At 44.1% G+C, this 12,642-nt stretch overlaps 2 protein-coding genes across 3 annotated transcripts; one reads left to right on the forward strand and one right to left on the reverse strand.

Moving 5' to 3' along the window:
- The first annotated feature begins 3,785 nt into the window (after window positions 1-3,785).
- Window positions 3,786-8,255, forward strand: LOC100842556 (protein disulfide isomerase-like 1-4). Its single transcript, XM_003570707.3, has 12 exons — window positions 3,786-4,418; window positions 4,522-4,651; window positions 4,956-5,121; window positions 5,229-5,347; window positions 5,441-5,521; window positions 5,684-5,770; window positions 5,907-5,981; window positions 6,394-6,462; window positions 6,545-6,625; window positions 6,694-6,828; window positions 7,406-7,462; window positions 7,878-8,255. The coding sequence occupies exons 1-12, from the start codon at window positions 3,811-3,813 to the stop codon at window positions 8,055-8,057; spliced, it is 1,788 nt and encodes a 595-aa protein (XP_003570755.3). The 5' UTR covers window positions 3,786-3,810; the 3' UTR covers window positions 8,058-8,255.
- On the reverse strand, window positions 8,205-12,441 carry LOC100829821 (ferredoxin-thioredoxin reductase catalytic chain, chloroplastic). Of its 2 annotated transcripts, XM_014900950.2 has the most exons (7): window positions 12,213-12,414; window positions 11,758-12,136; window positions 11,579-11,650; window positions 10,892-10,952; window positions 9,810-10,781; window positions 9,401-9,706; window positions 8,205-9,306 (listed from the first exon to the last, which is right to left on the reverse strand). In XM_014900950.2, exons 5-7 carry the CDS (start codon window positions 9,828-9,830, stop codon window positions 8,392-8,394), a joined length of 1,242 nt encoding a protein of 413 aa, XP_014756436.1. In that variant the 5' UTR covers window positions 9,831-10,781; window positions 10,892-10,952; window positions 11,579-11,650; window positions 11,758-12,136; window positions 12,213-12,414; the 3' UTR covers window positions 8,205-8,391. The 2 variants fall into 2 exon arrangements, with proteins under 2 accessions (XP_014756436.1, XP_003574776.1); XM_003574728.4 differs by lacking the exons at window positions 8,205-9,306; window positions 9,401-9,706 and having other exon boundaries at window positions 10,535-10,781; window positions 11,758-11,807; window positions 12,015-12,136; window positions 12,213-12,441.
- Window positions 12,442-12,642: the final 201 nt, after the last annotated feature.

Here is a 12,642-nt window from a genome sequence, read left to right on the forward strand (position 1 = left end):
CCGTACTGTACAAAATAAATGAATGATTTCTGCTGTAATTCCTCCACGATTTTCTCAATGGAAAGTTTATGAAAATTAGAATATCCATAGGGCCTTTGATTGATAGGTTTAGTGCCCGGTAGTGAGGGTATTTTGACCATGGAATTATCTCTCTGGTCCCAAAAGTGACTGATGCTACTGTAATACAGAAATTTAGACCCATCTGTATAAAATTCTCACAAAAGTGTTGGCAAACAGATTGGGGTTGATAATTTCAAAAAGTTATTGCAGATATCCATATTGTTTTCATCAAAGATAGATATATCATGGAGGGTATTGTCTTGTCACATGAAACAGTTCATGAGATACACCAAATCAAGTAGTCTGGCTTGCTAAGGTCAAGCGGCCTTTTCTTTATCAGATGATGCAGGGCAAGGGTTTTGGTGATTTGTGGTGTGATTGGATCATAAGAACAGTTAGAGGGGGAAGAGTTGCGGATACTGGGGGTCCTTACTTCCCTACTTATAAGGGTGTCAGACAGGGAGATCCACTATCCCCATTACTGTTTAATATCATAGATGATGGACTAGCCATGCTCACAAAAAAAGCTCAAAGACAAAAACTGATAGCTGGTTTGGTACCACACCTGGTAGATGGTGGTTTGGCCATTATACAATATGCAGATGACACAATCTTTCTAGTGCAGGACAATTTGGAAAATGCCGGGAACCTCAGGTTCATCTTATGCCTATTTGAGCAAAATTCTGCTTTGAAAATCGATCTTCACAAAAGTGAATTTTTCTGTCTTGCGGATGCAAAGGAGAGACAAGATGTGTATAGTGAAATCTTCACCTGTGGGGTGGGGCAGTTTCCCATCTCCTACCTAGGGATCCCTGCAGATGTGAAAAGATTAAGTAATTTCAAGTGGACAGCTACAGAAGAAAACGTTGAAAGGAAGCTGGCTGGTTGGAAAGGCAGCTTGCTCTCAATTGGTGGGAGGGTCGTACCTGTATTAATTAACACCTGTCTTAGCAATGTGCCTTTATATATGCTCTCCTTTTTGGAACCACCTAAAGGAGTGATGAAACGCCTGAATTATTTTAGAGCAAGGCTACTATGGCAGGAACACCAGGAGAGCAAGAAATATCATTTGGTTAATTGGCCTAGTATCTTAATGCCCAAGGAGTGTGGAGGCTTAGGGATTCTGGACTTGACAGTAATGAATCAGATTCGGCTGTGTAAGTGGTTATGGAAATTAGAAAATACCCAGGAGACTTGGCAAGAGTTGTTAAGTAAGAAATATCTTCAGAAAGTTCTCTCACAGTATAGGAAAGGTGCAGGTGGTTCTCATTTTTAGCAAAGTTTGATTGGGGTCCATGATATATTTCAGAGATTCTCTAGGAGGAAAGTTGGCAATGGAGCCAAGACCCAGTTCTGGGAAGATGTGTGGCTGGGTAATGATATCCTAGCTTGTCAATTCCCTAGGCCGTACAGCATTACCTTCACTAAACATGTGACCATACAAGCAGTCAAGGAGAGAGGAATGTCTTGGATTAAATTCAGAAGGACTTTGCATGGAGAGACATAGGAGCAGTGGCAAAGACTCTGCCAGATGATGAACAGTGTCCAGTTGTCCGATGAACCTGATACAGTGATCTGGCGTTTGGACAAGAAAGGGACCCTCTGAGTTAAGTCCTTATATCTACAACTTAGTGGTGTGGTAGGATACAAGTTCTTATGGAAAATAAAGATGCCTCTCAAGATTAAAATCTTCCTCTGGTTGGTTCTTAAAAAAGTATCTTGACCAAGGACAACCTACTGCGCGAGGATGTACTGGATACACACAGTGCCACTTCTGTTCAGCCAATGAAACAATTGATCATCAGTTTTTCAGATGTTCTGCAGCTAGATTCATCTGGCAGGTGGTTACCTGTGCTTTGGGGTTTATAAGAGCACCTGATGGTGTCTCTGTCCTATTTGGGAACTGGGTTTCATTCCTTTCCAGGTGACCAGAAGAAGCTGATGTTCTGTGGGGCAGCAGCAATAATCTGGACAATCTGGAAGACAAGAAATAACACTTGCTTTCGTAACCTGTTTCCAAGTGACACGACAGCGCTGGTTTTCTTTGTGTGTAACGATATTTTGGTGTGGAATTCTTTGCATACAGAGCCGAAGCGAAGAAGACTGGATGAAGGGGTTAGCAAAATCAAGACGGTGATGGCAGATGCGAATTCCAGAAGCCATGGGTGGAACCTGACACGCCGACGAATTGCTGTTTAAAGCCTTTGGGGAGCTGTAGTGATAAGCTGGGCACTGAAAAAATGCCTTTGTAATAGGCTTTGTAGATGCTTTCCTTCCTGTCTTTGAGCGATAGCGTTTTGTTATTCTGCCTTGTGGTTTATGTCCTTAACTGCTACAAGATGTTGTGTGCGGCCCAAGTAGGGGCGCACATGTTTTGTTTGGTCTTTTTGGCCTGCACTTTCTGTAAGGCTGTAAGAGGGGTGGTTTCTACGATAGAAATCGATGGGGAGAGCCCATTTTTTCAAAAAAAAAGTGAGGGTGTTTTGTGGTCTATTGTCCTCCTAGGAGGTCACTCTGTAGGCTCAGCAGACAATTCACCGGAGCCATTCAAGACCGGTTGTAGGGCAGACAGACCATTGACTTGACATGACCGTAATACATACATGATAGGAAGGATAAGCTATAAGATAGAGATCCGGATTTTTGTGCTCCGCAATAAAGAAGAATACCATCTTATCTAATCAAATACGAATAACGTCCTTAATACTTAAAAAGGGCCACTGGCAATTTATGATCTTTTAATCACGGGCGGAGGACCACCTCTGACTCTACGGTGTTCGCGTGTGTGCTCTGCTCGTCCCCGTCGTGTCCACCTCGCCACTGTGATTGAGTTTTAATGTCAGTTTTTACTAACTATGCTAGGTTCATTATCCTAAACACTTCATCGACCCAACATTTTCTCTCTTTATTTACATTTGGGCATCAAGTATGTGTAATACCTCGTGTATTTTAACAACTTCAATATCTCAACATTTTTATTAGACCAATATGATGCCCTCACTGACAATCTAAACTGAACAAACTTGAAATGTGTATCGATGTAAAACCCAATGTAAAACTCAATCTCAACAACAGTTGTTGTGTTTGCTCTGGAAGCTTGGCTATCTCCATTGGTGTTCTTAAAACACCATCAACGAATCTGGCTTGTTTTGGAATAATTCCATCGGAATGAATGAATCAAAATTGATCCAAAAGTCTTTTTTAGGCAGTTCAAGATATAGTTCTATGTTTTATGCTTGACAATGAAAAAAAATCATTATACAATGCATCGACTTCACTAATCTCATCAATTCTGCAATTATACAATTTCTAACTTCAGACTGAGACTTTCATCACAATGAAAATCCTAGATGGTCTTAAGGAGTTTCCCCTATATATCAGGGAGTCATCAAACTGACTACACGCTTAAATTAGTGCCGAATGATGCACTTAATGAATTATTTCAGTCCTCGATTATGAAAACATTTGTCCTTATTTAAAAGTCCTTATTACTATTAATAAACATTTTTTACTTAGAAAATTCAAGAAAAGACTCCAAGACAACTCCGTTAGTTTTGTCATCTTCTCCATCAAGTCGATACTTGATAAATATTTAACTTTTGATATGTAGTTCTTTAATCTTTACTTCAATTTTGGAACGTAGAGACTACGTGCAATGGGCAGTGCATAGCCCGGCCCAGTAGCAAGTTGAGCCTGCAGTACAGTCCATCATCGGTAGAGCCCAGCCCAGATCCAGTCCATCGTCTAGTCATGCGCAAAGCGCCCCCGAACAGAAGAGCTTCTTTTCTTTTCTCTCCGCTTTCTTCTCTTCTCTTCTCTTCTCTAGTCGGATCCGTTTCACTCTCCCAACTAGCAGCCATGGTGTCCCCCCGATCTCTCCTCCTCCTCCTCCTTCTCGCCTCCCCATTCCTCCTCCTCCTCCTCCACGCATCCTCCGACGAGGACCTCGACTACATCATCCACAACGCCGCCGCTGACGACCTCCCCGCCGACGACGAATGGCTCCAAGAGGGCTCCGACGACGACCAGGAAGAGTCAGACCCCTTCCACCAAGGCGATATCGACGAGACCCACGTCTTCCTCCTCACCGCCGCCAACTTCTCCGACTTCCTCTCCTCCCGCCGCCACGTCATGGTGGAGTTCTACGCGCCCTGGTGCGGCCACTGCCAGGCGCTCGCCCCGGACTATGCCGCCGCCGCCTCCCAACTCGCCCTCCTCCACCAGGATGTCGTCGCCCTCTCCAAGGTTGACGCTACCGAGGACGCCGACCTTGCCCAGAAGTACGACGTCCAGGGATTCCCCACCATCCTCTTCTTCATCGACGGCGTCCCCAAGGACTACACCGGAGAGAGGACCAAGTAATTAATTCCCTTTTTTCCTTTTCCTTTTCCACTTCCAGATCCCGCCGCGCCACCTCGTCCCAGCTTCTTCCTTTATGCAATTCCATTCCTTTCGCTCCAGGGAGGCCATCGTGGCTTGGATCAACAAGAAGCTAGGGCCTGGAGTGCACAATGTCACCACCGTCGACGAGGCCGAGAAGATAATCACCGGGGAAGACAAGGCAGTTCTGGCCTTCCTTGACTCCCTATCGGTACGCTACCTACCTGTGCCAATGCACGTTCTCCATGCAAACAAGTCAACCCCAAATTGCCATGTTACCCACCCACCATCCAGGCAGCAACCGAAAATTAAACTAATTATTAACCCTTCTTCATCTCTTGGTTCGGGTTTCATCCCGAAAATACAATGCAGCTCTTTTCCCCACTGCAAGAGCCCTGATTCTTTCTTTGCTCAGTACATTAAATGTCAACTTGCATGTGTTGCTTCCCTGTAGTTGGAGATACATCCTCACATATTCTGGCAACATTATTATGTCTTGTTTGCAAATGCTATAGGGTGCTCACAGCAATGAGCTTGCTGCTGCTTCAAGACTGGAAGATACCATCAACTTTTACCAGACTTCCAATCCTGATGTAGCTAAGCTTTTTCACATTGACCCGGCAGCAAAGCGCCCATCCGTAGTCTTGCTGAAGAAAGAGGAGGAGAAGTTGACCATATATGGTATCTTCATCTCCAACTTGCTTTAGCTTCTAGCAAAAGCCTTTTCTTTCCATTTCCATACACGGTTTGACTGTTAAATTTGACATAATGTGCTGCGCGTCTCGCAGAGGGAGAGTTCAGAGCATCTGCCATTGCCGATTTTGTATCTGCGAACAAACTTCCACTCATTACCATCCTCACACAGGAAACTGGCCCTTCAATTTTTGATAATCCAATCAAGAAGCAAGTATGTCATGTTGTCTGCTGTGGGGTTTTATTCTTTGCATTTTCTCAAATATTATCTCTTTACTGATATGCTGTGTTCTGTTTTCCAATTCAGATTTTACTATTTGCTGTTGCGAATGAGTCTTCAGAATTTCTGCCCATCTTTAAGGAAGTAGCAAAACCATTCAAGGGAAAGGTATGTTGATCGGTCCAGTGTTCGATGAACTTCTTTCCTTATCTTATTCCATGTTGCACACTCAATTCCAGCATCGAAATCATTACTTATTTTTCTTTGTGGCTTGTGTGTTTGTTCACGACTGCCTACTTAGCACTGATGTGGTCTATGTCTGAAATGCAGCTTTTATTTGTCTTTGTGGAGCGAGACAATGAGGAAGTTGGGGAACCTGTTGCCAATTACTTCGGTATTACTGGACAAGAAACCACAGTAATGCCTCACATTTCCTTATCATCTTTGTTTGCTCATTTATTTGTTGAACAAAAACAGAATGCAGCAATTTGACTTTTGATTTTAATGTGTCTGCTCTCTCCTTTTGTAATTCCTCAATTCTGTTACTTTGCAGGTTCTTGCTTACACTGGGAATGAAGATGCTAAGAAATTTTTTCTTGATGGTGAAATGTCACTTGACAACATTAAGGTAATTCTAAAATATGCTTAGAAACTCGGTACCAGATTAGAAGTACGGTTATAGGAGTATGATCAACAGCTGCAAGAGAACAGCTGTTACTAAATTTTAAGCTGACTTGTGTGTTTTTGCTGATAGTTATTTGATTTATATTGCCCCTTTTTATATCATCATGTTTTCCTGCTTGTACTGAGCTATATGTTGCTTGGAAAACTTGCATGTCTTTGTTCATTTTGTTACAAACTAATTGCTATCTTTCGCCAAACTAGCACCTCCCTGTAGAAGATACTTCTAGCCACTATCTTTGACATTTTGTCATTGTTGATGGGGAGGCTCTGCTAGTACTAGGGAGGCTGGAATCAACTGTCATAACTAAAAAAACGTTCCTTACAAACTGTTCCTTGCTCCTTTTTGTAATACTCAGAAATTCGCTCAAGATTTCCTGGAGGACAAGCTTACACCATTCTACAAGTCTGAGCCAATACCCGAACCTGTGAGTTTAGAAGAATTATCTTACATATCCTTTCTCTATCACTACTTATACAACAATGAGACATTTTTGTGTTACCACGCAGAATGATGAGGATGTCAAAATTATTGTTGGCAAGAATCTAGATCAAATAGTTTTGGATGAATCAAAAGATGTCCTTCTGGAGGTATGTTCTTGCAGGTATTTGATAAAATAATACTTGTTTTCCATAACACCACATATTTTTGGATGCAGATATATGCACCATGGTGTGGACATTGTCAGTCACTGGAGCCTACCTACAATAAGCTAGCCAAACATCTCCGTGGCATCGACTCTCTTGTAATCGCCAAGATGGATGGCACAACCAATGAGCATCCTCGTGCCAAGGTCTGAGTTTCATCTTGCTGTACCATCACTAGTCACAAAACCTGGGCATGCACACTACGGACATGTCTTCACCCAAATTTGCTGTTCACCTGTTTATAATGCTCAAAAGGCATGGATCCATTATTTGTCTGCCAAAAGTATATTCATTCCGCACCTATTTATGCGTGTACTATGGTGTATCACGGTACAATTCTCAGCTGTATTTTGGTGCAGTATTAAACAGCGCCTGGGGAGGTTTGTGCTCTTCAATTTTTTATGGAGCAGTTAGCACTATGATTATGGCGATTCAATTATCCTAAATATTGGAGCGTTAAGCACTTAGCCTGTTTGGTTCTTGACCATCCTTCTTAAATTTTACACTCCCTCCGTCCAACAAAGGATGTCTCAACTTTGACTAAATTTGAATGCATATATACACAAAGTCATGTCTAGATACATCCAAATTTTAACAAACTTGAGACATCTTTTGTTGGACGGAGGAAGTACATGCAAATTGGAAGATAGATGTGCTCAATTTTTTCTTTTAGTAGCATGTAGGCTTTTCAGAATATGGAATAACTCCTGCTTCCTGTTACAGCCTGATGGATTCCCCACGATACTCTTCTATCCAGCTGGGAAGAAAAGCTTTGAGCCTGTAAGTGCTTAGATATGAAATTTCAATTATTATTTAGATGTTATACCTTGTAGCCTTTTAGTCTGTAGCAATCACATTATCCTTGCATTTCCCCTTAATATGTTATCAGTAGAGCTACCTTTTATGCTTAGTTGGGATGTCTCTAGACCCAGCTAAAAACATGCATGTTTAAGCTGCATATATGCCATTGTAGATGTTTACAGTTAGTCACGCCTCTCGCTGCTAATTCAGTGAGGGGGGGGGGGGGGGGGTATGGTAGACAAGACAACTAGCTAAACTCACAGGGGGAGCTGGAAATGGGTACAAGAGCTCCATGGGGCTTTATTCAACTGGGGAACCTGAGAGATTTGGTGTTATCATTGCATTTCCCCCTACTGATTCAATTTGTTTGTTTGTTTTTGGCTAATCTTTGCAGATGACTTTTGAGGGGGACCGGACGGTAGTAGAGATGTACAAGTTCATCAAGAAGCATGCTAGCATCCCTTTCAAGTTGAAGCGCCCAGACTCATCAGCGGCACGGACCGAGAGGGCTGAGAGCTCAGGTTCGACTGAGGGCGAGAAGAGCTCTGGTTCAAACCTGAAGGATGAATTGTAGGACAGTAACCGTTGAGCTACTCAATGCTGGCTACAAGTTTTGAGGTGCTGCGGTCGATAGTCCTTTTTCTAGAGAAAGCAGGAAGCGGGGAAGTAATATCTAGGTTTTGTTGTTAGAGTGGTCAGCTCGAGCAGTTGGAAGTGCAAGTCCAGAACACAGAATATTAGAATCAAATAAAAGCGAGAAATCCTTTGCTTACATCTTTTTTGTTTTTGTTCTTTCTAAGTATATTCATACACAAAATCTGGGAAAACAAGGGCCGCCCATAAGAAAGCAGAGAGTAGAAAATAAAGCAAGCTGGAGTGGAGTAAAGAGTGTAGCAGAATATATTTAGCTATGGCTGAGCGGTCGGGAGGTCTGAATCTGATGGTGGCAGGTGCCTGGCCTGCTTCCATCTGATGATCTGGATGATGATGGCGTTGGAGCAGATGGCGACGCCGAATCCAGCAAAGGTGGCGAGGATGATGGCTATGACAGCTTGCAGCCGCACATATCTGTAAAAGAGGTGAGTGAAGAGCACGATGAAGAGGAACTGGAGCGCGGAGTAAATCCAGAGGTATCTCCTGGAAACCATCTTGGTGGTGGTGAGGGAGGAGAAGAGGCCAAGGACGCCAGCGAAGGGCAAGGAGATGGCGAGAGCAGCGGTGCCATGGTCGCCCACCAGCAGCTGCTCCAGGAAGCAGAAGTACGCGAGCATGCTGACGATGACAAGGATGGGAGTGGTGCCATGCTGCCAAACTCCTCTGAATCCACCTCTTTCTGCTGGCCCTATTATTGCTGCTTCTTCTGCTGCCTGTGCTGCAGGGATAGAAACAGGAATGGCAGTAGAGGATGAAGAGCGGACGCGTCGCAGCGTGACGGGGAGGTTGAGCACATCGTGGCTGCAGACATCGCAGTTGGCGTTGCCCTTGATGCCGAACCACTTGAGGGCGCAGTCTCGGTGCGCCAGGGCGAGCTCGCCCTTGCAATGGCACTCCAGCTTGAGCACGCTCCCCTCACACAGCGCCACAAAGCAGATTCTGCAGACCGTCTCTTCTTCACCGACCTCCTCCTCGCCGGCCCCTTCTCCTTCTGACGGTGACGATTCCAGCACTGGCACAGTCGACGACACCCGGAACCGGCCAGGCAGGGAGCTTGAGTCTGCCACTCTCTTCCTTTTGTAATTGTGGGTGAACCTCCTGCTGATGCTAGTCATGGGCAGAGACTGCGAACGGCAAACAGGCTGCTCCTGCTTGGGTAGCTCCTCCTCCTTAATCAACAACACAAGGATCAATTCTATTAGCAAGCAAGCATAGCTCCATATGAGTGACTCATCAGACAATATCAATTCCCTTGTTACTTACTGCACAAGCGTCGGCAGCAGCTAGCTGATCAATGTCCCCCAAGCCCAAGGCCATCCTGAAGCTGAACAACTTAGAGAAGGATAGCGACCGGATGCCATATCCAGACGTCTCCTCATCGGCTCTTCTTGATCTCAAGCTGCTGCTCTTAACTGTCAATGGCTTGGCTGAGTAGGCAGCATCTTGATCTAAAGCACATACTGGAAGCAGCGGCCAATCCCCATGCTGATGCTCCTCTTCTTCTTCTTCTTCTTCTTCTTCTTCTTCTTCTTCTTCTTCTTCTATCGGCGTCACGCCACTTGTGTTTTCCTGCACAGGAAGAACTATCTTCAGAGAAATGCACATACGAATGAATTGTTCAATAGGCGGCAAAATTAATAAGGCATATGTGAGGGCATGAAGAAAACCTTACCTCTCGTTTGTGTTGAGCCATGCAGGGAATGAATGCTTAACACTAATCTAGCAGCAGGAGGAGACCAGGAGCAGGATATATATATATATATAATGGGACTCATGCTTATTTTCCTGGGATCATTACTATACAATTATGTACTGCTCAAGCAATTAATCAGACAGTGACAACTTATAATGGATGGATCCGTGGGAATGGGAGAAAGAAGAAGAAGAAGAAGCAGCAGCAGCAACTAGACTGACTGAGATTGGTGGGTGGCCTTGATGGCTACTACCTATCTAATTGCAACCACTCAGTCCTTAACCATAGGTAAATCAGCTAGGGTTCATCAATTGTTCCACGAACAAGAATTGCAACCGGTGATTCGTTCCCTGTAACTAGAGAGGAATTGCTGTTGCTGCCTCTTCTTAACGAGAGGAACACTATACTATATCTTAGATGACTCCTTTTAATCGATCAAAATGATCTGCTCTGACAAACAATCACGAGTTGCCGGTACATCGATTAATTGCATATATGTGGGTGCAGCATATTTCTTGACAGATGCAGCATACAAGATCGATCGATCAGCGCCTACAAAACATATTGGAAATTAAGTCCTTGGCCACCAAGGACATGGACATGGACATGGCAGGTTGCTGTTGCTTCCCCCTTACTCGTAGTATTCATCTGATGATCTGACTTTATGCATCAGATATTTTGGATCTGAACTGTAGCAGTACGCGTCCGCCAAACATGCAATCAATGCAACATTGACAAGTCACAATGCATATCCATCAGAAATTTTTCTCAGAATGATTAGCCAGCCAAAAGATTGAGAGGACACAGCATTCCAAAGTGCCGCATTCTAACACATTTTATTTCTTACAGATTACTACATATACAGATCCAACACCAGGCCCTCAAGCAAAACAAAGGGACTTTGGATTAGAATTTCGATGTCGCCTCTTTGATCTCGTCCAAACTAATAGCCTGCAACAAGTACACACACGTATAAGATATGCAGAGACAATAGAGACCTAGGCAGTATCTCTGCTTTATTGTGCTGTGCTATCAACAATATGAAAAAGACGGACATATACCTGGTCCTCTCCAGCAAAATCATTGTCGGGAGTAAGAAAAAGCATACAATGGCATTCCTTCCTGTAAAAGTAGATCACACAGTTGAACAAACGATTCAAACCGAGCTTTCGCTTTTATATCCCTTCCAGGAGAAAGTCAGCACAAATTATATTCCACTTGTTTACCATAAATCAGTGGGTGAAGAGCAGATGGTTCTAACCAATCTTTTGCTCTATATCCTTACATGAACAGCAAGAACAAATAGGGAGTTCCACAGTTGTTTACCATACACAAGCATTTATTAATATACTGTATGCTGTATGTCACACATCACACTGAGGTACATCGTGTTGGTGCCAATATCCGCTCCCATAGCAGATTACCAAATGGAACCACAAGGAAGAGAAACCTATGCTAGGTAGAGCTGCAAATTTTTGACCCTCAGGGTACCCTTTGACCCTTCTTAGTTCAAACAAATGAACTAGTTTTCCAAAAAGTTGTGTCACTTTAAAATTTTAGTTCATTTGGTTGAACTAAGGAGGGTCAAAGGGTACCCTCAGGGAATGACAAGAGCCTCAACCTGCATCGCAATAGGGAAATAGAAGGAACTACATCTCTAACTTAAACATGAAAAAGCATCTCATCCTTTTTTTTCTACGCACTATCACGGAAGATAATAAAACATGAGATTTAATAAACGAGCTCACCTCTCTCTCATGGGAACACACGGGCAATTCCAAAATCCTTGTGCTGCCTCCGCAGCTTTGTCGTCATAATGCCTAATTTGAAGTCACCACGAAGTGCAGCAGGCATATAAGTAACTTGACTGTCGGGTTATATACAAACGGAAGATAAATTTGGAAGAAAGAAGTCATGAGATAATTACCTACAAGGGCATAGAGGAGCTCCAAGTTGATCCTTGTGGTCAGCAAGTCCCTGAAAAAAAAATCATCAAGAAGTGATAGACCATAGTTGGTAAATCTGATCAACTGGTTAACTAACTATAGAGGGTAATTTTTGTGTAAGTAAACCCTAAATGCGATGTTGAAAAAAGGAAAGAAAATTGAAGCTGCAGCCTGCAGCTAGTAGAGAGCATGGTGGTGAGAAGGAAGGAGAGTAGGGTGGAAAAGGCAGAGCGGTGACCTTGATGACGACGGCGGTGACGGACTTGTCGGAGCAGAAGAAGGTGCTGGAGCGGCGAGCGTACTGCTCTGAGAACTTGCGCATGATCTCGACGGACTTGTCGGACGAATCGACTCCTCCGGCTGCGCAGGAAGAGAAAGGATCCAACTGTGAGATTGGGGGATTGGATTTGGGGGATTTGGTTTTAACAGGACAAACCTTGAGCTCGGACGGCGCGTCTGCGGAGTCCAGCAGCGGAGGTAGAGATGGGGCAAAGAAGAGGGCTTCTGACGGCGGTGGTGGTGAAGGAAGAGGACATGGTCGCCGGTCCGGTGGCCGTCGCGTTGAGAGAGAGGGACTGGAGGTTTCTTTCGGGGGAGATATTGATAAGATGCCTCCAGCCGCACAGGGGAGAGAGAGCAAGTCCCACTGGAAGAGCTTCTTCTGGCTACCACACGACCACTGGCCACTGGGCACTGGGCTTGAGCAACTTTTTTTTCTTTTGAGAATATCTGGGCTTGTGCAACTTAAAACAGAGGACCGGCCACTGGGCCTTTCCTTAGAGTTAAGGGAATGGGCTGGGCTGAACTGGGCCATGCGTATAATACTCGGTTTTCTCCGGTCTTTGGGTTAACCGAGTATAAAACCC

The sequence above is a fragment of the Brachypodium distachyon genome, chromosome 3 (assembly GCF_000005505.3).
Source record: "Brachypodium distachyon strain Bd21 chromosome 3, Brachypodium_distachyon_v3.0, whole genome shotgun sequence".
Classification (NCBI taxonomy): Eukaryota; Viridiplantae; Streptophyta; class Magnoliopsida; order Poales; family Poaceae; genus Brachypodium; species Brachypodium distachyon.